Raw genomic sequence first — 27,553 nt, forward strand, 5'->3', positions numbered from 1 at the left:
TGTTGGAAGAGCCGTCATGTCGATGCAGAGCTAATTACACTGACACCTTTCACTCGGGATGAGGCAAATCTGGAAAACAAACTGCCAAAAAACCCCATGGCTGCTCAGTGCTCCTGCGGTGCCTCCTGCGGCTTCATCCGCCCCGTGCACTGGAACTGACCATGATGGCCGGGAGCTGCTTTGCACAAGCACAGCACACAGTGCCAGCCCGTGTCACTGGGCAGACCCCATGCAGAGGTGGTTGAAAGGAGACATTACTCCACCCAGCAGGAGACCCCACTGTGGGGCAGCCATGGGGCAGCACCACAGTACAGCACAGGCCCCATTCAGTGCCCTTGAGCACACTGAGGGTCTGTGGGATGTGGGACAGGCTCTGTGCAAGGCCGGCTCACCCAGGCGCACAGTGATGGGGCAGTGCAATAGGGCTGCTGTGCCTTCTGCGGGGTTCCCCCTCCTGCTACGTGCAGGGAGCAGAGCAGAGTCGAGGGGTGCTGTGTGCATGGGTGAGCAGCCAAGGCGCAGCCCATCCCTGGCCTCGTACCAGCTGCGGATCCAAGGCAGCTGACCGGCCCTCCGCAAAGCAAAACACGTCCAGGGCCAGGGAGTGGCTTGTGCCGGTGCTGTATAATGAGAATCCCGGCACGCTTATAAAACCAGGGGCGGAGAGCTCCCTGCAGGGCTGTTCTGTGCCGACCTGGTCCTCCGCGGAGCATCGCATCACTGTGCCTCGTCAGCCAAGGTACGTGTCTGAAATGGGAGATGCCGTGTGTCCGCAGACGGACCGTGCCCTGCGGCTGGAGGCAGACCGGGATCATCCTCAAAACTCGGGGAAATGCCGCTCCTTGCTGGACGCAGAGCAGCTCCGTGCCTGGAGCATGTGGGCAGGGTCCTGGGGCCAGGTCTGTGTAGGGTGGGTGGCACAGGTCTCACCCTGCTCTGCACTGGTCAGCACATCACACAGCTGCATCATGCCTGGGGGCTGTGCTGCAGGAAAAGTACCCCCTGCCTCCTCACGGCACACCTCGCAGGGGGCAGATCACATTTATTTGGTGTTAATGAAGCTGTGAGCACTGGGGCACCTGAAGATGCACTGTCCCTCCTGTCGCCCCTCAGGGCCAAATGCAGCTGTTTTCCTCCTTCCCAGGTCTGTTTCCCACCAGCACGGCCATGCTGGGAACAGCAGTGCAGCTCTCAGTCCTGCTCGGTCTCCTCGGCTTGGGGAGTGCACAGATGTTCTACATGGGACCATGCCCAGACCCACCAGTGCAGGAGGACTTCAATATCAACAAGGTGTGAATTGATTCTAAAGCCTCACAGCAGGCGGTGAGAGGGGTTGGGTGGCACAGGAGCAGTGGCACAGTGCTCAGCTGTGGGCCGGTGCTGCCCTGGATGCCCCATGGCAGCAGTGATACTAATAACGCCCTGCTCCCAGTCCAACCCAACCCCGTGCAGGAGCAGCTGCCCTGCTCACATAAACCCCATGGGCTCAGCCGTTCCCACTCCAGCCCCTGTGCTCCAAGCTTCTCTCTTAACTTTCTTTTCTCAGTATTTGGGAAAGTGGTACGAGATAGAAAAGCTGCCCTCGAATTTTGAGAAAGGAAGCTGCATCCAGGCAAACTACTCGCAGAAGGAGAACGCCAAGTTTAAAGTGATCAACAAGGAGTTGCTGTAAGTGCCGGTGTGCAGCCTATGCCTGTATTGGTTGTGCTCCCACCGCCCCTCCTCCTGTCCCAGGGGGTGATTTTTCTCCACATCCCCTGTTTATGGGGAGGCACAAAGATGTTGATGTATCAGGCTCCATGGTAGCCCTGGTGCCATGGGGTGCCAGTGACAGGAGGAGCACGTGAGCAAGCAGGGGGGATGTGCCGTCCCTGCGCTCCCTGGCATGGCATGGGGACTTTGTTCTGCCTCACAAGAACAGCAGTGTGGCAACAGGCACCTTGTGGCCGGTGGGGAGCTGTGCCCGTGCCGCTCTCCAGCTGCACCACATTGTCCCTGCAGCTCCCATGCTGGCAAACAGCTGTGTGCTGTTTGTGGGATGCAGGCGGGTTGCCAATGGGGCTGCGCACTGCTGTCCTGGATGTTCCTGTTTCACAAGAAGCAGTGAAACTTTCCTGCCCCATGGGCAGCACACAGTTCCTGAGGTACGTGGCGGATAAAGGCAATTATCAGATGGGTGGCCAAGTGGCAGAGCTTGCTACCAGCGACGGGCCACTGGTGTGTGAAGGAGTGCGCTGACCTGGAAAAAAGGCAGGTGGTTAAACAGAGGTGAACACACACTAACAGGGGCTGGCAAGCCCTGGCATGCTGCTTAAAGTGCTGGGCTCTGCCTGTCTTGCATGGGGAGGTCTGTATCCTTGGTGTATTCTGTGCACAGGACAGTAGGAGGGGTCTGCCCCTGTTGGTAGGGGAGGTTTCTGGAGGGGAAATGTCCTGCCCGCAAAGTCAGGAAATTGAAATGTGATTTCAAGCATATCTGAGATGATTTCACACTGCACTGTGTCCTCCTGCCCTTAGTTCCAGTGGCAAAATAAATGAAATCGAAGGAGAAATGCTGCACACAGACGTGAAGGAGCCAGCCAAGCTGAGCGTCCGCTTCAGCTGGTGTAAGTACTGCTGATGTGAGTAGGCTGAGCTCGCTTGTACCAGAGGAGCAGAGCCACAAAGTGAGGGGTGAGCCTGCCCTGGGGCCTGGCAGCACAGTGGGGTGAGGGCAAGGGGCTCAGAGCAGGCAGGGGCCTGAGGCACTTAAGTATAGACAGCATTCTGCCAGAGGACTGGCAAGCAAGTTGGGTCATGGTGTGAACTCCCAGCCACAGCTTCCCGTGCAGGGCTTTGTGGCATTCTTGGGTCCCTCTGTGCAGAGCAAGGAGTTCCAATGGGGCTTTGTCAACAAGACCGGCAGTTTTACAGCTCGGCAAAAGGGTGCAGGAGTAGCTGCCTCCAGTGTAACCGAGCCTCTCTCCCCCAGTTATGCCCCCTGCCCCATACTGGGTCATCTCCACTGACTATGAAAACTACGCGCTGGTGTACTCCTGCACCAGCATCTTCTGGTTTTTCCACTTCGAGTACGCCTGGATTCTGTCCCGAGCTCCTGACATGCACCCAGACACCGTAGAGCACCTGAAGAGCATGCTCCGGTCCTACAAGATCGACACCGACAAGATGATACCCACAGATCAGCTCAACTGCCCCGCCGAGATGTAACCGCAGCCCCGCACAGCAGGACGGCTCCCAACTGGGTCGCTTCCCTTATTAGCCAGTAGTGTCTCTGTGTAAGTGAGCAAAGCGATGTTCCCTTTGCTCACAGTAGTCTGCCAACCCCGGGCACCCTGTGCATCACTCCCGCTGTTGCTGTTCCTGATGTTCCTCTCATTCCATCTCATCCCACCTGACTTGTGCAGCGTGGCTGACTGCAGGCTGATGGGGGAAGACAACCAGCCCCGATGTGCAGGCGTGGGGCTCAGCTGCTGCCATGGGTCCTGCAGCACGTGGATGCAGAAAGCATTGAGACGCAGAGGAGACGAATCATGAACCCAGTTTTGGTTCTGATGCTTCTAGGCCCGCTGGGAGGACAGGGGGGCAGGCATTTTGAGTATGCTTCCTCTGCAGGCTGCTGCCACATCTGAGCTCCTCCCTAGAATTCAGATTTCGTCTCTTGTATTTAAAGTCTCCAAGTGCCCCAGAACCTCATCTCAGCTCCTTCCCGTGGTCTCCATGTGTCCCCATGTCTCCCAGAGCATCAGGTGCAGCACTCACGTTCTGATGCACATCCCATAGCAGCTCCTACCTGTACCGTGCCATACCCTGCTTCTGCACCCTGCCCTGCTCAGCACCTCGCTCCCCCTGCAGCTCTGCTCGCATCGCACCACAGCAACTCATTAAAAATGAAACCAAGCACCCTCTCTGGGCCCTCTGTGCTTCCATGCGCCTGTGTAGGGGCTCGGATAGCCCCTGCCTCCCACCTCTACCCCCTTGTTGCCTTGGGGTCCTGGGGGCACCCCACAGCCGTGTAGGGCCGCCCCCCACAGCCGTGTAGGGCCGCACCGCAGTCCTCCGACCGCCAGGGGGCGCTGCAGAGCAGGCGGAGCGAGACCTGACCGCCGCCGGCGGAACTGACGCAGCGCAGCTCGGGGCGGGCCCAGGCGGGGAGCGGAAGGCGGCGGGCCGTGCGGCCATGGAGGCGCCTTCGGTGCCGGGCGTTTCGGCGGAGGGAGCAGCGGGGCGGGCTCCCATCAAGGGCATCCTGAAGAAGGGCGGCAAGCAGCCCGCCAGCGACGGGTCTGGAGCCCGGCCGGCCAGCCCGGCCCGCGATGACGACGAGCACGGGTGAGGGCCGCGCCCTGTCCGGCGGTGCGGGGCCGAGCGCGCTCCGGTGTGAGGCGGCTCGGAGCGTGGAGCTGCGTTGGGAGCTGCGGGGAGCGAGGGGCATTGAGGGGTATTGAGGGGCACTGAGGGGCATTGAGGGGCTGTACGGGCCGGGGGGGCCTCAGTGGGGCCTCAGTTGTGGGTACAGGGCCGTAGCGCACAGGGCTGCCCGATGTCCGGCGGTTTGACGGCTGAGGTGGTTCTTTGGGCGACTTAATAGTTGCCGCAGCTGGATGTGTTGTTTGGGAAATAGATTTCAGTGGGTCGGGTTTGTTTTCAGCCTCCTTTCAAGGCACCTGTTGGGCTGTAACAGTGTCTGTGGGGCTGGAGCGCAGGGAGATTCCTGGTGCTCAGCAGAAGCACACGCTGACATCGCTCCCAGACTCCCACGGGTTCACCTGCACCCCATATCTATAAACAGACTTCACTGTATCATAGTAATTCCTTTTCCCCTTTGGCTGGTCAGTCATTAATACAATCCGAGTCTGCAAGGCAGGACAGAAAGCTTTTCGCTTTCTCAATTGCTCTTGCTTTCCAAGGATAAATTATTGCAATGGAAGGAATGACACGATGTTTTGGAGAGCAGAATTAAGTGTCAGTAGGAATTACGAGCAGTACTGCAGTTATTTTCCTTTAAGACTCACAAATGGGCTCATAGATTAACGTCTCTGTTTTCTCAGTGCGGCTCTATCAGCTGCCTCCCTGCTTCTTTCTAACATTGAAATTCAAATCTGAACGCCTTTAAAAATAGCAGTAGATAAAGGAGCTCATTGTGTCAGCTGTCATCTTTTAAAGTACCGTGTTCTCGTGTACTTTCATCATCAGCCTTGCACTATTGTTAGCAGTGCTAATGTTCTTTGGAAGATGCCCTTAATGAAGATATGACTCAAGAGAGAAACTGGCAAAGTTGAGACATCACTGGGACGGCATCTGCAGAGCTGAGATGGTGGCTCAATGGTAGAGACGTTCTTAGCAAACCAGAGGTGAAGTATTTCTTGCCTTCACACTCCTGGCAGAGGTTCAGTGGGGTGGCACTGTACAGAGTGGCTCCATTTAGCTGGATGCGGTTCCTTGGCCCTGTTTGCTGGGTAGTCCTGCAAGTAACTGTGTTGGAGTTGGAGTAAGAGCCAGGCAGTGTGTTCCTTTGAGCAACGCTGCAGCACAAACCTCTGAGCTGTTGGCTTGTGGTATTAAAATAAATGATTTATATATTTGAAGACATGAAAGAATACAAATGAACACTCGTGGAATGTTTTGTCTTTTCAATCGGATTTTACTAAGGGAGAGTGTTTCACATATAGAAATGTGAACCTGCCGCTCTGAAGGGATGTCAGGAAGTGTTTAGTGGTGATGGTCCTAAGCTTTATTGTTAATGCTGGGCTGCTCTGGTGTGTTTAAGCACGTGGAATTGGAGGCAGCCAGGGGAGGTGTGTGTTTTTAGAGCACTTAGTCACCCTCCTGCGCTGCTGTTTTCCATAGAGGGCTGAGATGACATGATTGTCTCTTTGTCACTCATGATCACTTTATCCCCAGCTGAATCTTAACTTTTGTTCTGGGGTGTGTGTTCCATAGCCAAGGCTTCTCCTGTTGAAATGTAAGTTTAAATATGTGACCGTGAAAAACAGGGCCACTAAAATCTCTTTCTGTGCTGTGTTTGTGAGTTACTGAATTGCTGGCTCTGAACCATCTCATTTCCAGGCTGGTGCATGAGACAGAGATTGGGTTTTGTGTTGAGAACTGGTGCAGGTTGTACCTGGATGTCCGCTGGGTGAATGCAGTGAGCAGTCACTACTTAAATATGAATACATGAGCTGAATTCCTTCAGCCAACTGTCCCTATACAGGGAGAAGAAGCCTGGAGCGGAATTCAGTGCTGTTCTAGGGTTACATTTCTTGGTTTAATCGAAGGGAAAGGCCACCTCTTGGGAAGGTTGTGTTAATGCTTTAGGAAGAAATGTGGAACCTGGTAGGTCCTGTTGGTTAAATCTTTCATAGAATGGCTTTGGTTGGGAGGGACCTTGAAGATCCAAGCCCTGGTGTGGGCTGGTTGCCAGCCACTAAATCAGGCACTGGATCGAGTTGCCCAGGGAACCTTTCAGTGGCTTCTAGACCAGCAGAGCAGGGATTTTTCCACAAGGCAGTTGCTTCCCTTGTGGCTTCCATGTTGTGTCAGTCTGGGGAGGCTTTTGTTTCTGCAAATACATATAGAATGGTCCATTCTCTGACTAACTGAGGAAATTCTAAATAAAGCAGCACGGCTGGTGGCTGCCTGTGTAAAGCACGAAACTCCCTTTGCTTAGTTACAGCAGTGAGTCAGTTCTGTTTCATGGTTCCAATTCCAGATGACAAAAGCAGTATTAATAACCACCTTGTTCACTCCAATTAGTTTTAGTGCAGGAAGTTGTTTGTTGGTCGGTATTGTTAGTGCAGTGGTTCTGCAGATAGGCCCAGCAGCTCACTGAGCAGCGGGGAAGTGGAAGTTGGTTATTTCTTTGCATCAGGTGTTGTGGGCTGTAATGATTGTTGCAATAACTTGTAACGAGGAGCTGGTTAATGGGGCGGTGAGTGGCCATGACTGGTAGTCTCTTAAAGATATGCACAGGTATATGGACAAATTTATGAGCACTGGGTTCATTTAAATACTGTGACTTGTTGGGGAAAGGTAAGTCACGATGGTAATTTGTCATGACACACAGAAGTTTGTATGAGGTGGTGCTAAATAACCACGTTTATAATTTGAATGTGCCCCTGTGCCTTAACAATGTTTTTTTTCCATAGTGAAGAATAGAGGCTGAAAGTCATCCTCAGTGTTCATTTTCTGTGGCTGAACACAATGAAGTGATTTCAAGGGATTAAAACAAAACCACTTTGCTTTCTTGTTTCAGTAAAAAATCTCAGAAGTGGGACGAAATGAACATCATAGCTACGTACCACCCAGCGGGCAAAGATTATGGCTTGATGAAAATAGATGAGCCCAGTACTCCTTATCACAGGTAGGTTCCTGAGTTGCCATGTGACATGAGGCAAGTAGCAGGGTAGTTTTGCACTGAATTAGACTTTCTGCATCATGTATTATTTACCGTGCTGTACTATTCAATATGTGCAACGTACTAGTTTTATAGCTATCAAGAAGGACTATCAGTACAATTTTGGAGGTCTGTGTGTGCTGGAAGGTGTATGTATCCCAGCTTTCACTCATGTAATTAATGTCTCATTTGTTCTGTTTGTTTGGTTTTTTTTAATAGTTATCATCTATGTTCTAGAATATAAATTGCCACTCGTCAGTATTTAAATAGATTTGGGAAGCTTTCAAAGTACTACGGGAGTCTTTTAATTGAGCACTAGGATGTTTTGATTGTTTCATCAATTGAATTTATGCAACAAATGATTGATAAAGGCTTTGTTTGCATTCCAAGCATGGTAGGAGACGATGATGAAGATGCAGTGAGTGATTCGGAATCAAATGAGCCCTTAAGAGCAGATGTGTTGAGTAAGAAGTAAGTATTGTCATAGAAAATTGACTAAGTGTTAGAATCGTGTTCTTTCTGGTGGGGTGGTTTGCTTTTTGGAAGGATATTTCCTTTTTATCTAGATGCCAAATTTTGGCTGTTGTCAAACAAAGTGGTTTTCTGGGTTGACGGTCCCACTGGTACTTGAAATCTCTTGCAGATTGTTAATATACATAAGTAGAGCAAAAATAACAAACCAAATTTGCATGATGTTCTGAAATCCCGTGCATTTTATACAGTGGTAAACTGGATAGTTCACGGTGTTGTGCTTTTTTTTTTATCTTCATTAGGCTGGCTGCTGCAGCGGAGGGTAAAGGACCCAGGGTTATAGCAAGGCAGGAGGAAAGCAGTGAGGAGGAGGAGGAAGAAGAATTAACACCTGAAGAACGAGGTGGGCATAAGTCGGTGGCATTTTTATTATTATACATATATATTTTCTTGTTTCTGTTGTTGTTGCTGGATTTTTTTAATGCATGCAGTTTCTGCCATTCAGTAGGAAGGATTATTGAATAAAAAGTACTGTCCAAGGATAATTTTGTGTTTTGTAAATGGAGGTTTATAGTCTTTGAAGGGTAAGTAAAAGATTAGAAGCAAGCAGATCAGTTGCTCAGTCAGAACTGTTTGCTTTGGGATTTACATGAGAAGGGGAGTCGAATGTAACGAGCATAACGTATAGGAATTCCTCTTGAAACCTGGGCTTCTCAAATGGAAAGCTTTTCAGTTTTGGGGGTGAGGAAGTATTTCTTAATTTTGATATATTTCAGGTAGACATAGCAATTTAATCAGTACTGCTGCAATTAAGACTCTACTGATTGCTTGCAAATAATACAGGTTTGGGTCGGTTTGTTGTTTTCCTTTTTAATTATTATTTTCAAAGCAGCTGGTAGATGGGTCCAGCAGGATATCAGTTATCCCTAATAAAATTCTCTCGTGGATCTTCAACACAGCAGTAATGTTACATTAACTTAGAAAACAATAAAGCTAAGTTCAACGATGAGACTTCTAAAGTTTCAGGTGTGTGTTGTTTAGCTGTGGCTTCTCATCTTTCCTGACCTCAGTCAACAAGTTTGAGTGTGTAACTTTACAGTTCTAGAGGAAGAGAAAAACAGTGTTGGGGTCACCAATAAACAAAGTTTAATTATAAAATTTACTTTGGGGATGTTGGATGTACGAAGCAAAGATAAACTTCAGGCTTACAGGGAAGAGGAGAATATTTTCTTCTATGTGCAGTAAATGTATCTCTTACAACTAGCGTTTGATAGCTGGCCAGGAGCCGTGTTTGGGCATCTGCAGAAGTTGATTTTCTGTTCCACCAGTATGTCTTAGTTTGCCCTACAGTTTCCTTGGAAACAAGGTTTGTGAAACTTCAGAATTTTTTAGACCATTACTGCTTACTTCTCTTGATTCAGACTTCCTCATGCTCGCAGGCAGTTCTCTTAAGAGCCCTTCAGCCATTCCAGTCCATTAATTACTACATTTTTTTTAAAGTCAAACTCATTTAACAGCAGGGATTGCTTGGTCATACAGAGTATATGCTTTCATGGTAGGAATAAAACAGACTTACAAAGCACTAGATACTGGTATTTCTCCAGAAGCATAATAATTGATACTAGAAGTAAAAAATAACTGTACGTATTGGCTTTATCCACAGAAAAAAAGAAACAGTTTGAAATGAAGAGGAAAATGCACTACAATGAAGGACGAAACATCAAACTTGCAAGACAGCTAATTGCAAAAGAACTACAGGGTGAAGATGAAGAGGAGGAGGAGGAAGCGAATCAAGAAATGCGTGATGCTGCAGATGAAGAAGCGATGAATACAGAATCTATCGAACATGGTGAGGTGCTGGTTAATCAAGTACCACATATAAGTGTTGGTTGTCCTTTTACCTGTTGGGATGAATACACTGAAGTGTTAGAAGGAACAGAAAGAGTGAAGTATGTATGTAATGCTGTGTGCTGTCTTGATAGGCAGATCTGTAGTGTGATACCAAAACAATCAGTATTGTTAATTAGTCTGGGATTTCATTTGTAATAGAATAGCACAACAGAGAAACAAACACCTCTGCTTCAGGCCAGTTCTGTCTCCACAGCATTACTGGCATCACTCCACAGCATAACAGTGAAGTTGCCGGCATCCTTTTTAAAGAGACGTTTGTCCTGTAGAGGATGCTTAAAGCTGTGGCCACATGAGAGAGCCTGACCTTGTGTCATGGTGCACTTCCCTTTACTCTCCCAACTCATGCTGTAATCAGCACTGGGAAACTAGCTTGAATCTTTCCTCCCTATTGAGAGCAGTGTATCTAATGAGCTGTTACCTGTCTTGCTATAAGTTAAAGCTGTTTAAGAGTTCAGAGTGCTTTTGTCCTTAAACAGCAATGTTAGTTTCTATATGGGATGTGAACCTTTTAGCACAGCTGCTGGAAGAAAGTCTGGGACCCTTGGCTGGGAGCTGTTTCTGGAGCTTTCTCTGCCATCTTTAAGCTTTTCTCTGGGGCTGTATAACAGAAGTGTGATTTTTGTGGTGGCCTTCTGGTGAATAACTACATCTGTTTAGTACCCACATCTGTTTGGAACAGCACATTGAACATATCTGGTTTCTTAATGCCAAGAAATATCTCTTGTTTATGAGACAAGTGGTGATGAATCTGGAATCTGTAAACCTCATCTGTTGCTTGGCAAGGCTATGAGGCATTAGAACAGCACGCAGACTTGGGAAGATGCTGCATGGGTTTAGCTTTGCTCACATTTGCTTTTCACAACCGTGTGAACTAGAAATTCTTCTAAAATAAGTTTAAATTCCACCAAACAGAAAGGTGATTTGCCAAATTGACTTTTAGTATTTTAAGCTCCGTGAATTGCACGATTTACCTCCGTTATATCCTACAGGAAGGCTCATGCCTGCATAATGGCTTTGAGAGGGTCTTTCCATATGTGAGTCTGAGACCCATTCATGGACCAAATTTCTATGGTAATTTATCATACGCCTTATGATGGCTATTTACTAGAACTTCACTCTCCAGGGGAAAGGAGTACTCCAGTAGGCAGCATTATGACCTTTCTCCGTGGCTTGAAGCTGCCATCTGTCTGCACTGTGCTGTAAAACAGAGGCAACTCCGCTCTCCAGCTGCATTCTCCAGGGAACAGAAGGCACACCTTTGCAGTATTTTTTCCATCTCTATTGCTGAAGTCCATTCCACCTTGGCTCATAAACAGCTTCTGAGCCACAACTGGTAACTATCAATTTTAGGCTACTTGTGGCCAATAGATTCTATGAATATGACTGTACGCCAGTTTATCAATCTGTTAACTAACTGGTTCACTTCAGTGACATGGCATATAGAAACACTCTCCATTAATTTGATGTGGTTCTCAGTTCTTCACTTTTGTTTTATGATGCTCTGCTTAACAGGCCCTGGTGTTTTGTTATCTCCTAATCTCTGTGTCAGCTGTCATAACGTCTGGTCTCTGTATTTGATCAGGTCTTTACAGGTCAAGTACTGGGCTCACTTCTGTAATGGCTGATGAACTATTTGCCCTCAAACTGATTACATGCAATTTTTTTTTTTTTGTGGCAGGGTTGCTCTAAGAACAGTGGAATCTGCTAAGAACTGTTGATAAACAACTGTCTCCTGCCACTGCCCATGCTATAAGAAATTCCTACAATGGGATACGTGTTCAGCAACATAACCATTAAAGTAGTGTCAAAAATTGACTAGAATCACTTATTCCCAGATGGTATCTTTTGATTATTCTCTGACTTTTATTCAGGGGGTGCAAAAGAATCTAAATTATCTCTCAAAATTTAGTTCCTTTTGATTCATTTATTTTGGCTATGGAGCATTTCAAATAGCAAGTTTTAAAACCAGCTCCTTGGATTCATTGCTAATCTGTACTACTATATATATATATATACTAGACCATGTTAGGCAATCGGATATTTAAACACTGATGCAGGTTTGTTGTTTCCTTCATGGAAGTGGATCAAATGCCAATAATGTTCTGGTTCCTGAAGTTCCTTCCCTAGGACTGTAAGTGTGTCAGGATGTTTTTGGATCTTTCTGAAGCTACGTGGGAAGTTTTAAATTCATTTGGATGGCTTTTAAAGAGTCCTTTGACTCTTATAGAGTTTCTCATACAGCAGAGGAGAGTTTCCTTCACTCGGTGTGTTGGATGTTGCAGGCAGTGACTCTTGTGGTGGCTTGTTTTGGCTTCCTTCTGTTAAACTAACAGCTCTCACATTCCTTTTAACTGCAGAGGAAATATCTGTTTTATTCTGCATGTAGGTACAGTTTAATAATTCCTTTTCCCATTGACTTCTGAATTTGCAGAGATCATGTGGGGACATGACTGCTATTTGTTAGAGCTGACATGCAATGTCTGTTTATTCCAGTGGAATAGCATGGCTTCCCTTGCACCAAAGATAAATCCAGAGATGTGGCATGAGACATTTCTTGGTAACTGCTGTGACTCCGGGGCTCCTGAGAAGCTTTGGGGGCAGTTTGGGACCCCCTTGTCACTTGGAAGGTTTTAATCGGTGAAGATCCCTTTGTGGTTTTTTGCATCAATGCTCCTGTCTGCCCTCTAACTCTTACCTTTTTTTTGTTTCCAGTATAACTAACAGTACTGTCTTGATCACTGCAGATTTTCCTTTTTGTTATGTCTCTGTTGAGGAAAGGGCTGAAGACTTGAGATGGGATTTTAAGAAGTTTTCTGTCAGGTACCACAGAATCTGCTAATTTAAGTTGCGCTTCTTGATTACAGACTGAGATTTCTTGCTGATTGAAATGAAGATGGCCAGTCCAGTCAGTAATGGTGAGAACTGTTTGCACATTTATGCCTGTTTTCGTCTCAGGCTACCAAGTATTTTAAATAGATGGGTCGTTTCTTTCTTGCCTTAAGTAGTTGTACCTTATCTCGTACATGTGGATTCTGCCAGCCAAGCTTTTTGGAGAGCAGGAAAGTTAAAGTTAAGGTTGCTTGCTTCAGCATTTCAGCTTCTGTGGCGTTTCTCTGGCTACTCCTTATTTATGACTCCACGAACAACGTGATGGGCTTTGCCAGCAAAATAGTGACATTTGTTCCTCTCCAGAAACACCTTTCCTTTAAAAATTCAGTTTGAAATCACTGAAGGAAAGGTTCCGCATTTGCATTGATTAAGCGTAAGGATTTCAATGCAGACGTGTTTTGTACCACACAACAGAATCTCTCTTCAGGAAGTACAAGGTTGTGATCTATAGTAGATCCACTGACAAGCAGAACGACTGTTGTTCTCTGCTTATTTAACATTCATTGCTATAATAACCTTGCTCAGATACTGTTGACCCATTTAGCTGTCAGCTGACTGGGTGTGTTCTGTTGGACTTTGACATACAGAATGCATTGTGTTTTCCTAACTATAGTGAGCATCACTGTAAAAATGACTTATGTCAGAAGACTGGGAGTATATGCAAATCGTTTCTGCTTGTCAGACGTGCTATTTGCTTGTTAAATTGCACTTGGAACCAAGTCTAACTCTATGCATAAGCCTAACTGGCTTTCTTTAAGAAGGACCAGACATGACTTTCTGTGATCTTTGATTATGCAGCTAATTTATTTAGAAATAATAGGCAGAGTCAGTGGGCTTTTTCATTTGAAAATTGATAAGGAAAAGGAATTTTTTCTCTGACTTATTAAAGTTCTTTGATTGAGAGCTGTGAGTGGAAGGGTGCGTCAGACTGTGCTACCTCATTTATTGTTGTTTTGTCTTGTTTTGAGTGCCTCATCTGGAATTGAAGCTTGGCCTGAAAGGTGCTGAGCTTACTGGTGTTTCAGGAACCTTGTATGTTAGTTCTGCAAACTGATCTCTCAGGTCTTGGGTTAAGTCATCTCAGTTTCAGGGGTAGCAAGCAGTCATGTTGGGTATGCAGAACGATAGCTCTATTTCTTCAGAACCTGAGGGTGAAATCATTACTCTGAAGGTATCTGCACCCTGAAACTGGAAGTTGCTAAAGTAGGTTGCAAGCATTACCTTTGTGGAAGCAGAAGTGACTTCCGGAGTATATTTTAGTGATACGTGGGGTTTGCTTTTTATACAACAAGTGTGAATAGTTAACTCTTTGTAATCTTTCTTACACAGCACATGCTACTCATGACCAGCTGGAGAGCAGAGCACGCAGCATAGAAGAAATCTGTCCAGAACTGTAACTGCTTGTCAGAGACACGAACATAAACACTGCTTCATGACTTTTGCAATTAAGCCTCTTAAATATTAAGAAGCATATCAGTTACAATGTTGTGTTGCCAAGATTGTTAATTTTAGACTTGTCCATTAGGCAGAAAAACAAACCTGTCTAATTGATTTATTCCTGTGCCTAGTATTTCATGGAGAATACTGCTTCATAATCTGTTCAACCAGAATGGCATTCCCTGTGTGTATAACGCTGGTTATCTCGCGTAATGTACTGTTACTCTTCATGCTTTGAAACACAGACAGTCTCTGTTTTTTCACTATTTATTTGACAGTGCTCTCAGTGTGGTATCTCTTATGGAAGAGCTTGAGGTTCAAGAGCTTAACGGTACAGCATATATCAAATTGACACACAAACTGTCTATCAGGTGTGTTAAGCAGTTGAGAAAGGGATTCGAGTTTTACAGTTTTATAAGACGTTGACCTCTTAAACTAGATTTCAGTGTGTTGTTCCTTGTATTTTCCTAGACTCTAGAAGGAGAGTTGTGTTATTTTTCAGAGCGGTGTTTGGAACTCGTTCTTTGCTTTTGTCTAGAGGCAGTACCAACATCTGGTGGAGGGTTTTACACTGGAAACATGCTGACTTGAACTTGGAATTTAACTGTCTCTTTCTCTTCCACTGGATGTTTTCTTTTCTTAAAGCCACATCAGCTGTTATTCTTCAGGCTCGTTTCACACTTTCAGTCTTTTCCAGTTGCATGGAGAGTGCCTGTGCTACCACAAACAGCCCAGGAGGGAAATCCACATCGGGACTGAAGCTGGGCTGTGTTGAGACTCTGTGTGAGGAGCACCGCTGGTGTTCTGTTCACTTGAGGTTTGTCAGCTGCAGACTGAAAACCACTGGTCTACATCTGTCTGCATCCAACCAGACATAGAGCAGCTGCTTTCATACAGCGAAGGTGTTTGAAGGGATATAGAAGGGAAACTGCCTAATTCACATACTTGTTTACAGTGCAGAGAGTGGCTCTGAACATCCACATTGCTGTAAACAGCAACAGGATTGACTGGTGAATGTTCTAGTGCTCAAATAGTTCCTGGGCTTTATTACACAAAGTAATTACACAAATATACACTTCAGCTTCAGCTTGGTTATGAAATACAGTGTATATCTTCATTTTAGTCCGAATTCGGTATGTTGCAAAAACTCCATATGAATAAATATGGATCTATTTTAAAACGTTTTTGTCCACTGTACATGTGCCGTTTGAATAAAGGAATGGAAGTTATTTTACAGATACCCACGTTCTCAGCTGTGAGCTTTATGGGAATGACTGTGAGTAAAGCAGTGATGGGGGAACACTGAGGCTGTGTGTATGGCCGCGATGTCAGCCATTGTTGTTGTGCCATTGGCTGACCTGCCTGTCACTGCTGGAGCCCGATGCGGAAGCGGCGGTGCCGTCAGTTCCGCCCTGGAGCGTGAGGCGGGGCCGAGTGCCGTTCTCTGAGCCGTCCCCGCAGCCGCCGGTCCCTGCGCTCCGCCATGAGCGTTTCTGCTGCTGCTGCTGCTGCCGGCACCGCCCCCTCGTAGCCCAGCCCCGCCCCGCCCCGCCCGGCCGCCGGCCTCGGCGCGGCCTCGCCCCGCACTCCGCAGCGCAGCCCCGCCGCCGGGCGCTATGAAGGTGACCGTGGACTTCGAGGAGTGCCTGAAGGACTCGCCGCGCTTCAGGTGTGTGGGGCCGGGGGGTGAGCGAGGGGCACGCGGGGAGGCGGCCGTGTGAGGCCGGGCCGGACCCGGTTCCTCGGTTCCTCGGCCGCGCCCGTGTCTCCCCGTGCCCGCCGCTGTGGCAGCCAGCCCCGTGCCGCCCGATCCGGTGGCCCATCCCGCGGTCAGGCCCGGCCGCGTTCCCCTGTTACTCGTCTCGATCGGCCGCTGCTGTCACGGCTGTGTGCTCCGTGCTGCTGGGGTTTCCTGTCTGGGTCTGTCCCAGCTGCTGGCAGTGCAATCGCTGAGCGGCTTGATTGAATCATGGAGCTGTAGAGTTGGATGTAGTTGTGTTTGATTACTGATAGCTGTTAGTACACTTAAGAAAGCAATAAATCAGGGCTAAGCTTTGCAAGCAGCAGCGTGCTATCTCTTCAATTTGCATCAGTTTCTTATTGTATTTACTCCTCAATTCTCCTTTTCTCCACTCTTGAGCCTTTTCTTTCAAGGAGAGAAACTGAGCAACCCTTTGCCACAGTCTCGTAATACACAGTGCTCCTTCTGACAGCCTCAGACACTGCTGCCTTTGGAGAAACTGCAGGAGACCTTATGATGAAACTGATGCCACCAAAACGTTCTTCCAGCCTTTGAGCCCCTTAAAACCACGAAGCAGCAATCCTGCAGTATTTCATGTGGGGGAAGAACGTTTATATCTTTCATTATTCATTAGTATTTACTGTTACAACTTTGGTTGTTCTCACTGTTCCTATAGCTTGCCTAATGAGAGTCCTCAGAAACCTTCCCTGTGCGTTGGTTGTGGTGAGTGTTGCTGTGTGCTGACATAGGGAGGGCACAGCAGGAGCCATAGTGCTGCTGCAGGGAGCAGTGTCCCCGCGCTGTGTTCCTCATGGTGTAGCAGAGCTGCAGTTGTCTCCTGGCCCTGCTGGGTGCAGTCCCTGCTCCTTGACACCACTGCACCTGTTGGAGTGGTTAAATGAACCTGCTGGGAGGCACACAGGGCATGGAGGTGTCACATCATACTTAGACACACACTGTAGCTGTGGAGACAACTGGAAGGAAGTCGGTGAATCAGTTTGTGAGTCACCAAATCCCTCTTTCTGCAGGGAACAACGTAAGTCTTAACACATACTACTACAACCTACAGCTGGGGACACCCCGCTTCCCTTGCTTATCTGCTCCTCACAAACATTGTGCTGCTCTCTCATAGGCTTTGAGTTGTTAATTGGGAATGCCACGGTTGGTTGATTGAATCAAAGGGCCGTCTGTGAGTCTACTTAAGATGCATATAAAATAACACGAGCTGTGGCTGAAGTAATGATTGATAATGGGTGTGAAGATTCACATTGGATGTGTGGTGTATCGTGTCTTGGTAAGGCATGTTTCTTTTTCCCAGTGGATATAGGAATCTGTGGATGATAAAACCTGAAGCGAGGGCAGCGTGTTGCATCGCTGGGTTAGTGAGCTGAGTCATACTGAATCTGTTTGTGTTTGGAACTGGAGGTTGAGAAACTGATTTCTGAGAGGGCAATAGAAAAGGCTGGGAATTGGAGCTCAGCTTTGCAAACTGGCGATCGTATTTGTTTTGCTTTTTTCTTCTTCTTTCTTTTCAATGCACTCTTCCTTTGAAGCTCTGCAAATAATTGCACAGAAGTCATGTGCTTCTCCTCCACGTCTCCCTTTATTGAAGGGACTGAGTTACAAGGAAATGTGCTTGCAGTTCTCCCGCAGTGTTGGTGGCTTCTGAGCAGATGAAGAAGTTGCTGAGGGAGGGGCTGTGCAGCAGTTTTGGGCAGCAGGACCTCAGCTGTGCTGACAAGTTCCTTGTGTGTAATCAGGAATTCCTGGAGTGCTTTTTAATACGCAAATAGTGTTGTGAAATAATACGTCCCCCTTATCTTTAAACAGTGAGAATTTCAGAGCTTATTGGAACGGCCTTCTGAGCTCTTGTTACTACAATGAGCAGATCAACTGATAAATGAAGCGTGCTTTGATTTGGATGTGGATTGCTAGAAAGGACAGGTATGGTTCTTCACTAGGAGAGTGGTTAGGCCCTGGAACAGGCTGCACAGGGAGGCTGTGGATGCCCCGTCCTTGGAGGTGTTCAAGGCCAGGTTGGACGGGGCCCTGGGCAACCTGATCTAGTAAAGGTGTATGTTTGGTGGCCCTGCCAGGCAGGGGGGTTGGAACTACATGATCCTTGAGGTCCCTCCCAACCTGGGTCATTCTGTGATTCTGTGATTAGGTGACATGGGAATGGATCTGCTGTGACAGCTGACAGTCTAATAGAAACAGCTCAGTTCTGTTCCTTGTGATGTGTGCATTTGTTAGAGCTTGTTAGAAAGAAACCAAAGCTTTTGTCTGCTCCGATCTCTGCAACACATCAGGGGAGTGTTTGAATTGTGGGGATAATATTCCGTCCTTATCTGTTGCTCTGTCACTGTTGCTGAATATTAAGGTTCTGTTTTTGTTTCTCTTTTGGTGAGCCTGTGCTCTTAGGGGAAAGATGAGTTCCTGAGACACAGCTGCAGAGCAGATGATGGGTCCAGGAGGTAGATGAAAGGATGTAAATAAACTGTTGCCAAATGTTATTCATAGTGGAAATAAATGAAGGGGCAGTTGGAGGAGAAGGGGTGGTTATGGTGTATCCTCTTCAGTGGGCCCTGTCTGAGAGACCTGGGGGAGATATGAGTGAAGCTGAGGGTGATTCTGCCAGGCTGGGCCTCTCTGTGAGGGCAGAATAAGGCAGAGCAGCACGGGGAGGTGCTGGGAAGCTCTGATTGCTCCTGCTATGGAAATAAAGATCTGCTTTCACCTCCAGCTGCATCTGATGCAGCTCATTTGCCTTTAGATAAGATCGAATCCCTTGTCTTGCACGCAGAACAGGAAGAATGGGATATGTGAATGGCAAGATTGCTTCTCTATGATGAAGGACGTGATTTGCTTAGGTTTGATTTTAGTGTATCTTATGTTTATAAATGTGTGTATTCTACTGTGAATGGGTTCTTTTAAAACCATTGATGGTTGTTGTGACTGTGAATCTGCCCTGTCAGCTTTGTTTTTAGGTGTTGCATTTGATCTCTTCTGCCTCCAGGTCAGTGTACCTTTAAGTGCAAGCTCATAATGCTCAGAAGGCAATAGATTGAAAGGAATCATCTGCATTTGGTAGCTTCATTTTGCATGAAATTATCACTTAACTCTTATTGGGAGACCAACTGTCCGCATGTCCTGCCTTGAGAGGCTGATTTAGGACGGGTACTTGAATAGGTCACTTGTGCCACGTAGAGATTACCACATTTAGGGTCATTTTTCTCTACTCTGTATCATATAACCCAAGTTTAGTCAACAAGCATCTGTTCCCCACGTGACAGGAAGTGCTCTGTCACATAGGGATGTGGAACAGAGCGTCTTGCTGAGCTCAACTCACATTGGCCTGCCACAGAACATAGCCTGTCACAGAATGCAGCCTGTCACAGAATGCAGCCTGCCTCTTGTTAGGGCTGGCATGGTACTATGGCATAGCAGGGGCTGGCATGGTACTATGGCACTGCAGCTGCCTCCAGGCACTGGGAGAGGTGGTGTCCCAGCCTCCTGTCATGGGAGGGAAGGGCTGAGCAGATTCACAACCCATCCAGCTCTTCCAAGAGCGGTTGTGAAAGAAATCCTCTCTACGAGCTCTCTGCTCTTGGTGTTAGGGTTGAAAAGAGTGTGGTGATGTGAGGAACTTGGCAGGGTAGCCTGGAAAATGTTGCAGAATAAGGAAGTCAGAAAGATGAAGGATGTGTCAGTCTGCTTTAGACACAGGACAGGTTGGGTTCTTGTATCAGTTGCTGTCGTGCTGTGAGGGGCTGTGAGTGCACCAGTGTCACCGGGGAGTGCGAAACTACAGACGTGTGGTTAATTCCTGTGATATCTTACAGCACCTTATGTTTACGTGGGCAGGAAGCGAAGACTCAACTCTGATAGAGTTTTGTTTTAACTCACTTGTATATGCAGAATTCAGTGTTAAAGTGTGGCCAGAAGTTTAAACATGGTGACTGCGGAGGTAGTTGTGAGCCCATAGTGTGCTGTGTGCTGGGGGTCCCGCTGTGCTTGGGTAGTGCTGTGGGCGGCTGTTGTTGGAGAGTGGCAGGTTGAACAAACAGCAGCAAATGGAGCTGCCCGTAGTGGGAGATGTTGGAGGAAATAACGACGTGGTCTGTGGTGTTTATTTTAATGTCTGTAGGAGTTTTTCCTCAGCTGTCTGCGGGGCACTGTAAATCCTGCGTTGGTTGCTGCTGCTTTATGTGGCTGAAGGATGGAGAGCAAAGCGAATAGCAGGTAGTGTCACCATGAACACAAAGCATGCAGCTTTAAGGAGTGCAGTAACAGAGATTAAACACTGCTTTGCCTTGTGATCTGTTTGGGGGAGTCCTCACACATTCAGTAGAACAGCTATTTTCTGGGTAGCATTCAATCTGTGTAAATTAAAAGTAGCCAGGCCTCAGATCTGGGGTAAACACTGTTTGTTACATTGCCAAGCGCTGCTCTGCAGGGGCAAGAGCTGCCTTGTTTATGGAACGGTGCCCTCTCTGTTTTCAAATTGACAGAGCTCCAGCATACACTAAGAAAATAATTTGCTACAAAGCTTTTTCTTTTGGTGTTTTATGCCCGAGAGGAGGATCCAAGCAGAGCTGAGGCCTGTCAGGGATGGCTGGCTGCCTGCTGATGTGGCAGGGCCCTTTCTGGGATCGAATCTTGCTGCTTGACATTCACATGGCTGAATGCTGCGGGGTGCAAGCACGGCGCTGATGAATAATGTTCAGAGTTAGAATATTAATAGTAATGGGGATTTCAATTAGCTGCGTGTGGCTTTGTGCAGGATATGCAGCCCAGTGGTGTTCAGTGCACAAGCAGAGAGTGCTTGATTTTCGTGCAAGAGAATAATGTGAGCTCAGTAGTCACTACAAGGAACTTCTGCTGACGTTTTTGTGTGCATAAACATAAAGCAGAGTGTGCGACCCGTTTGTATGATGTGATTTTGAAGTTTCTAAACCTCCTGAATGTATCTTTGTGTCACACACTGGTTATAACAGAGAAACCGGGGAGGCCACATGCAGTGAAATGTGTCCACCTGCCAGAATTCAAGAAGGTTCTGCTCTCAGAACTCCAGGTTTCTGTCTTTCTGAGCGCCAGGTGTTTGTTTAAGGAGAACCACGTGGATATCAAACACACTAACATTTCTGTGCTTTTATCCTAAGTTCCAATCACTGGTGAGCTTGTGTCTATTTGCAGTACGACTTGCAGCTTGTGTAGCACAATATATCCTGTAAGTTTGTGCGGTGATGTTTTGTGGATTGAAATTTGCTTCCAGCTCCCCACTTAGCAGAAGCAGAGCTCGCCTCCCTTTGTGCTGTGGTCCCAGGTGGCTTCTGGCCTTGAGTGTTATCCCTTCTGCCCAGAACAGGGATGAGGAATGTGACTGTGCTTTCTGCCTTGTGGGGCCCTGGGGGGGGGTCAGAGCTCTCCAGCCCTCTCCTGCTGCCTGCAGTGCCCTCAGCTGCCCCATGCTTGGATGGGCCGCATCTCCCAGGGGTCCTCCATGCTGCCTTCCTCACCCAGCAGCAATGGCAGACAGAACGCTGTGTGTTAGGGCAGAAAGATGTGGTTTGTGTGCGGCTTTGGTTTTTGCTTAGAGTACTTTCTGCAAGCATGTTGCTGAATTCTCCTGGTGAATTCAATGTAAGGAATGTGTTGAGCATTACAATATTGTTTTCTGTTGTATTTTTTAATAGTAGTTTCTAATTTGCTTTGGGTGTCATCTAAGTAAGAACTGAGTGGATGAAGAAGTGGATGAACTGTGGATGGAAAAGTGCTGGGGCTGGCAAAGGCATTCAACACCCACTGTGCTCACCTGGCAATGTGGGCAGTATCTACAGACTCTGTATTGCTCATGTGAGGTTGTTGGAGCTCCTGTCTTTATCAATAATTTATTAATGAATGAAATAGACCCCTCCCTTCATTTCCTTGGGGAAAAAAAAAAAAAGAAGAAGAAGAGGATTTAATGGATTTAATCTCATCTCAGTGCAGTCATTGCTTTACTAAGGGAAAACTTAAGCTGTGCTCCTGGAATTCTTATTGAAGAACAAGAGGTGTATCTCGAGTGCCTCCTGGTTTGTTTTAGCCATGCATGTCAAGATAAGGTGAACTGCACCCTGGTAATGATGTGTCCTACGCCATTGTTTCCAAAGGAGCTTTAGGTGACTAACTGGGGTATCTGTGTGCAGATAGCCTGCTCTGGTTGGGTAAGGTGTGTGTGAGGGCAGGACAGGGGCATTGGCCTTGCAGGTCAGGGTTACTGAGGATGAAACCTGCTTAAGGGACTGAGGAGTCTCTGATGTGTCACTGAGGATGCAAATGGCAGCCAGACTCGTGTGGTGTGCGAGGTAGGTGTCTATGTAGAAAGTGTAAGTGTGTATGGATGGCCTCTCTTTGGGATTCTTCCCCACAGGGATCTCCAGTTTGGGGTAGAACTGCATTGTCAACTATTCATTTAAATTCCTGGAATACCTTCTTCTGAAGTGACTGATGGTAAATATTGATCTCACAGAATTCTGTCTGAAAACATTCACAGATGATGTGAGATGATGTGTCATTTATAAAGAATATGTAAACTCCTGTTTTATTGAGAAACGCCATACCTGCAATCAGCTTTGGTACAGGAGTGAGGGCCTGGGGTCTCCAATCTCCTGGGGACTAAAAGTTGTCGGGGAAGAGATAACTAAATGTACCCTAAGTGTATTTAAACCTCTTCCAAGGCTGTGTCACTTATGGGAGGAATGGAGAGACTCACTTTTCTGACTGTGATAACAGTAAACTTGAGGAAAGCACCCAGCCATGCTGTATATTCTCCTGCACCTCATGCTTGTGTTTTCTGTCGTCTTGAGATTGGATTCAATTGTCTTCTTTAGTGCTGAGGCATAAAGGGCAAAGAAAGATCGTCACTTTGAAGTAGCGTATCTGATAAAACCACAATAAAGTCACTCATTTGCATGTTACATGTGGTTATTGTATCTGTGTGTGAGGTCTGTATGTGTCAGCACCTAAAAGCTGAACAAAAGTTTCAGGTTAGAGCTCATCTACTGCAAAACTGCTGCAACCTCCCATCTGACTTCAATAGGACATCTCAGTGTGGAGGAAACATACTGCAAAATACGTGTCTGTTTGTGACATACACGAAGTACTTGCTGAGAACTGCCTGCACAACGCAGCTAAAACTTTCCTCTGGTTTCAGTAGAGAAGATCCACCTGATTTAACTAAGTTCTACAGAGCTAATGCTCCTTAGCCCTGTTAATGCCCCATAAGCCCCGTTATGGAGGCATTGCCTCTTATGGTGGTTTGAACATGACAGTACTTTTCTAACTGTGGTTCTGTATAAGCTGAGCAAACTGCCTATTTTTGTGTTATACTATTTTGAGATGGTAGCGCTGCCTCCTTGTCTCATAGGAAGGCCCCTTAGAAAGCTTTGGACTCATGCTTGGTGTTGGTGTTACCAGTCAAAGCTGTCCAGGATGGAGACTGTGATGTGCTGCATTCATACCTGAGTTTACTCCTAGCACTATCATCAGCTTTTGGTCCTGTTTTGTTGCAAGTTCCTAGAAAATGCCTAGGATTTCAGAGTGGAGATAGAGTGAGCATCATTTCTGGTTCAGGTTGTGAAGCTTTTCTGAGCTATTGATAAAACGTTTTGTGGCAGTGACTGAAGAATTAATAATGCAAGGCATTCTAATGTGGCTGAGGCAGCTCATCTCAGCATGTCTTGGAGCATTCATCATCTGTCCTGCATGGAGGGGCTCTGTGCCAGCAGGGAAAAATCTTTGTGGTGCCAAACCAGAGCTTCAATGTGCTCAGTGACAGGCTGCTACAGCCTGCTCTCTTCAGCCCCCACCCATAAGTCATACCAAAAGTCATTCAGACACTCTTGGATGCATCCCTGGTGTTTCTCATAGTTTTGGGGCCCTATTGGTCAGTGTGTGACTTTTGTCCCTCAGTGTAACACGCTCCCTTTTAATCTGTGATTTTCTTATACCAAAAGTATTCCTTGGTACCTTGCTTGAGTAAGTTAATTATAGGTACCTTTCAATATCTAGTTATAGGTGAAAGAGATCAGATTAGGTACATGGTGGAAGGAGGAAATGGTTGACAGGCCTGAGAATAGATCCTAAAGGTCCCTTCCAACCCCAACCATTCTGTGATCTGCCATTCAGAGGAACGAGGTGAAGTAAAGAACTGGTGGCAGCCTCCCATTTCTCTGTGCAGTGGCTCTAAGCCTTATTGAAGTGTGTTTCCCCAGGCCTGATTTTTACCCTCAGCAATTATTGTGTATCTGTTTCTAAACCTACATGCAAACAATTGCTCAGCTTCTGAAGTGTGATAGCAAGGAGCAGCTGCTCATACTTGTAGTTTGTCCTCTGATTAATGTCTGCTGGCCTTTCTGCTGTTATGGTGGACTCTGACAGAGAGGTCAGAGAGGAGCTGTAGCTGAAATCATCAGGTGTGAACCTTTATCTTGCACTTCTGCATCTTATTTCCATGTTTCTCACAGCAAGTAGGGCTATTTTTCATGTTGTTTTTAAGGTGTTTTGAAGTTTTCTTGCTGTGAATTACCCTTTCTTGGAAAACCGTAGTGATTTATTTGCTCCTATTTCCTTTGCCTTTAAGAATGCAGAATGCAGTCACTGTTACCAGTGATTCATTTGGATAATTGGGATCAGGAGTCGTTGTCTTGATGACCTTTAAATGTGAATCTCGGTGGGCACAGCAGATCTGGGCAGCACAGGTTGAAATCACAGATCTTTGTCTGTCCAAGGCAGAATTGTTCTCCACTGGCAGTGGGGGATAGTAATGCTTCCTTACTGACTGCTCTCGTGTACTTTGATTTAGCTATTGATAACTTGTGGCTAGTGTTATGTATCAGCTTTATACTACTGAACCACAGAGGATGTTAGTTGAAATAGTATGACCTCAGCAGTGAAATCAGGTGTGCACTGGGGACAATTGTGTCCAGACTATGTACAGGTAGGAGATCTGTGTCTTTCCATTCTGAAGACAACACTTCAGCAGTAATATTGTTGGAATTATAATGGTGAGAACCTGCTATTCCCAGCACAAACCCTAATACATGAAGGTAGGCAGAAATCCCAGTCTGAGTAGCATTTACTTTTGTGTAACTCTGTTCTTCTTAAAGTATGTTTAGAAGGTGAATATCAGGATTAAGATTTAGACTTCAAACTTTCCTTAATTAAAATGGGGGGAGCCCATGGGAAATTATTGTTAGGCTATTATTCTTTTGCACAATTTGTGATACTGGGCTGTATTAATTCTAGAATTAACAATGATCATTAATCATCCACAGCACTTTTGACTGCTCCAATTTATTGCCTTGTGTTCAGTATCTGATACATAATGAATATCCTGCCTCCTCGCTTCCAGGAATGCAGTACTAAATTGCAAGATAGAATGAGTGGATGGGATAAATGAGTGGAAGGCACAAGGCTGAGCTGTGGCCTTGATGCCACTCAGATATTTGAAGAACAGCTGCTTTAATGAGCTTTGACCATTGCCATCTTTTACACTGTAGGGGTAAGGAGGGGTCACACAAGCCAGGCAGGTACTTGTGTGTCTGCGTGCTTTGTGCTCAGCAGTGTGTGGTGTTCACATCTAAACTAAGTGAATTCCTTAAGATGTGCCTGCAGCTCATGGCCTGTGGGTGACTGATGATCCTGGAGCAGAGCTCAGCTGTCATCTTTTGATTCCTGAGGTTTTTGATGTTTCCTTCCCCTCCCCTCCCAGTGCCTGAGCCTGTCCTTCATCACCTGCAGAGCTAGGTACCCAGTGACACCGTCCTGTGACACCAAAGCCACCAAGTCAGGCTTTGAGTTTCCTTCCCTTGTCTCCTATATTCCTTCTGCACTGCAGGATGGCTATGCAGGAAGCTGTATTCTAGCAAACTGAGCTTTGTTTTAGGAAAGGCGAGGAGAGGAGGAACAATAGTGGAGAGGAACACATCCCTGGGTGTCCTGATTATGGAGCATGAAGAAATTGGGAGAGCATTCACTTACAGAGCTGTCCCCCACCCTTAAGCAGCTGTTGTGCTTTTGTGCTTTGCCGTGCAGTGTTTGAACATCCCACAGCCGCAGATGTTTGCCTTTGGTTCGTGTGCTGAGGCAGATCTGAAGAGTTGATCCTTAATCCTGATGGCAGAGCCTTTGGGCCAAGATTAGCCTGACGCAAACCCTGGTGGCAGCTTTGAAGCAGCAGCATTCCTGGTACATGTCACAATTGGCACTGGGTCCTCCGTGTTGTTTTGTGACCGTTTCCTGTGTTTATAGCTGGAGGTTTTGACTTGGCTGAGGATGTGGGGTTTACTCAATCATGGCAATTTTCAGTGAACTTGAATCCCTGACACAGATGTTATAGAGCAGGATCTGCACCTTTGTGGTTTGTGGCTTCGTGATCTACTAAATTAAGAAAAAATAATGTTAATGTAGCACAGCTCAGATAAAGGGTTCTTAATGTGTTCCCTAACCCAGCATGAAATTGATTTCTCTGGGTAGATGGATACTTTCATGTTAGTGCATTATTAGATGTCTGTATCTCCGTTCCAATAGGAGGGCATGCTTTCCATTCTTAAGCTACAATCTAGTGTGAGTGCGTGCATGAAAGTCACTCTTCTACTTGTTTTAATGTGGAATGGAAAATGGAATTGGTGAAGGGTGCCAGTTTAATGCAGAGAAATAGAGATCTGGGTGCTGGAACCCTCTGATCCATGCCCAGATGTACTGTCCTGTCCCTCTGTCCTGTGGCTCGGGACCAGCCCGAGCTGGGGGCTGCAGTGTCCCATCTGCAGGGAACTGAGTAACGGAGGAGCTGTATGTCCACCCACCCCCCTGACTACAACTGTAATTGCTGAGCAGATGTGCTGCCTTCATTCTACTGCTCTAACTAACTGCCCTTATCTCCCCTCTTAATCTCAAATCTCTCTCAAACTTTTTAGCTCTTTAAGTCCCGTGGAGCTAGAACTCCCTGCTAGTTAAATACACACGAAACAATTTTCTTATCAGATCTTGCAGCAGTTCTGTAAACAAACCATTTAATCGTGCTTTTCATGTCTCTGCCAGAGAGACAAATAAAGTTGGTTGCACTGTCTGTAAGCAAACTAATACAAAATAATATTCTAAATATTGAGATGTTTATCATTTCCTTCCCTTTTCTGAAGTGTTTGTTTGTTTGTGTTCCTCTCCATAGTTCTTTGAGAAACACGATTCCATTCTGTAGACTGAAATGCAAGTTAACTGTGTATGGAAGAAAAAGAAGAAAGTAAAACTGCCTGAGATCCTTTTTGGTGTCGATGTAGAGAACAGCAGAAGCCAGAATGTAACTGCAGGGGAATGTGCTTGGCTATAGAAGGAGGATGTCACTGTGGGAATGTCTTTGGATACTGAACAGGAATGTAATTCTCTATTGGGGTGAACTGCACAAAGCTGGGAATGTCATGTGTACTATTGGAGCACTGCAGGCAGCTGGTTGTGTTTTTCAGATCGGTTCTTTTAAAATAAATAAATAAAATAACTCTCCCTTAATTTGGGGCTGAGCCAGTTTTTTTTAGTTTTTTTCTTCTTCTTGGCTTGAACTCATGTGAACTGCAAAGGAATTAGCAAGAAGAGACAGTAAAGCTGCGGTCCTGTGTGCTCTCTCCTCGGTTTAAAGCTGGCTCAAGGAATTCCTGCTCCACATTGTAGCTCTCTGC

At 46.6% G+C, this 27,553-nt stretch overlaps 3 protein-coding genes across 15 annotated transcripts in view; all 3 read left to right on the top strand.

Annotated features, from left to right (window-relative positions):
* Positions 1–675: 675 nt before the first annotated feature.
* APOD (apolipoprotein D) lies at positions 676–3,905 on the top strand. Its single transcript, XM_015871676.3, has 5 exons — positions 676–739; positions 1,145–1,290; positions 1,547–1,668; positions 2,518–2,606; positions 2,972–3,905. Exons 2-5 carry the CDS (start codon positions 1,168–1,170, stop codon positions 3,205–3,207), a joined length of 570 nt encoding a protein of 189 aa, XP_015727162.2. The 5' UTR covers positions 676–739; positions 1,145–1,167; the 3' UTR covers positions 3,208–3,905.
* A 238-nt stretch (positions 3,906–4,143) lies between these two features.
* On the top strand, positions 4,144–27,386 carry PPP1R2 (protein phosphatase 1 regulatory inhibitor subunit 2). Of its 8 annotated transcripts, none has more exons than XR_014933233.1 (8): positions 4,144–4,329; positions 7,253–7,360; positions 7,784–7,864; positions 8,167–8,267; positions 9,528–9,713; positions 10,899–11,108; positions 12,520–12,690; positions 13,994–15,341. XR_014933233.1 is itself a non-coding variant. In XM_015871675.3 (7 exons), exons 1-6 carry the CDS (start codon positions 4,178–4,180, stop codon positions 12,642–12,644), a joined length of 633 nt encoding a protein of 210 aa, XP_015727161.2. In that variant the 5' UTR covers positions 4,144–4,177; the 3' UTR covers positions 12,645–12,690; positions 13,994–15,341. The 8 variants fall into 8 exon arrangements, 4 of the variants coding, with proteins under 4 accessions (XP_015727161.2, XP_085369185.1, XP_015727158.2 ...); XR_014933232.1 differs by having other exon boundaries at positions 12,640–12,690; XR_014933231.1 differs by lacking the exon at positions 10,899–11,108.
* Positions 15,663–27,553, top strand: part of ACAP2 (ArfGAP with coiled-coil, ankyrin repeat and PH domains 2) — a 51,052-nt gene continuing 39,161 nt past the window's right edge. For all 6 annotated transcript variants that reach the window (XM_015871661.3, XM_085513053.1, XM_085513054.1 and 3 more), the window contains exon 1: positions 15,663–15,770. In XM_015871661.3, the coding sequence (XP_015727147.1) occupies positions 15,718–15,770 (53 nt within the window). In that variant the 5' untranslated portion in view covers positions 15,663–15,717. The remainder of the gene's footprint in view (positions 15,771–27,553) is intronic.

This window comes from Coturnix japonica, chromosome 12 (genome assembly GCF_054131305.1).
Source record: "Coturnix japonica strain WE chromosome 12, WE-NBRP24, whole genome shotgun sequence".
In the NCBI taxonomy this organism is placed as follows: domain Eukaryota; kingdom Metazoa; phylum Chordata; class Aves; order Galliformes; family Phasianidae; genus Coturnix; species Coturnix japonica.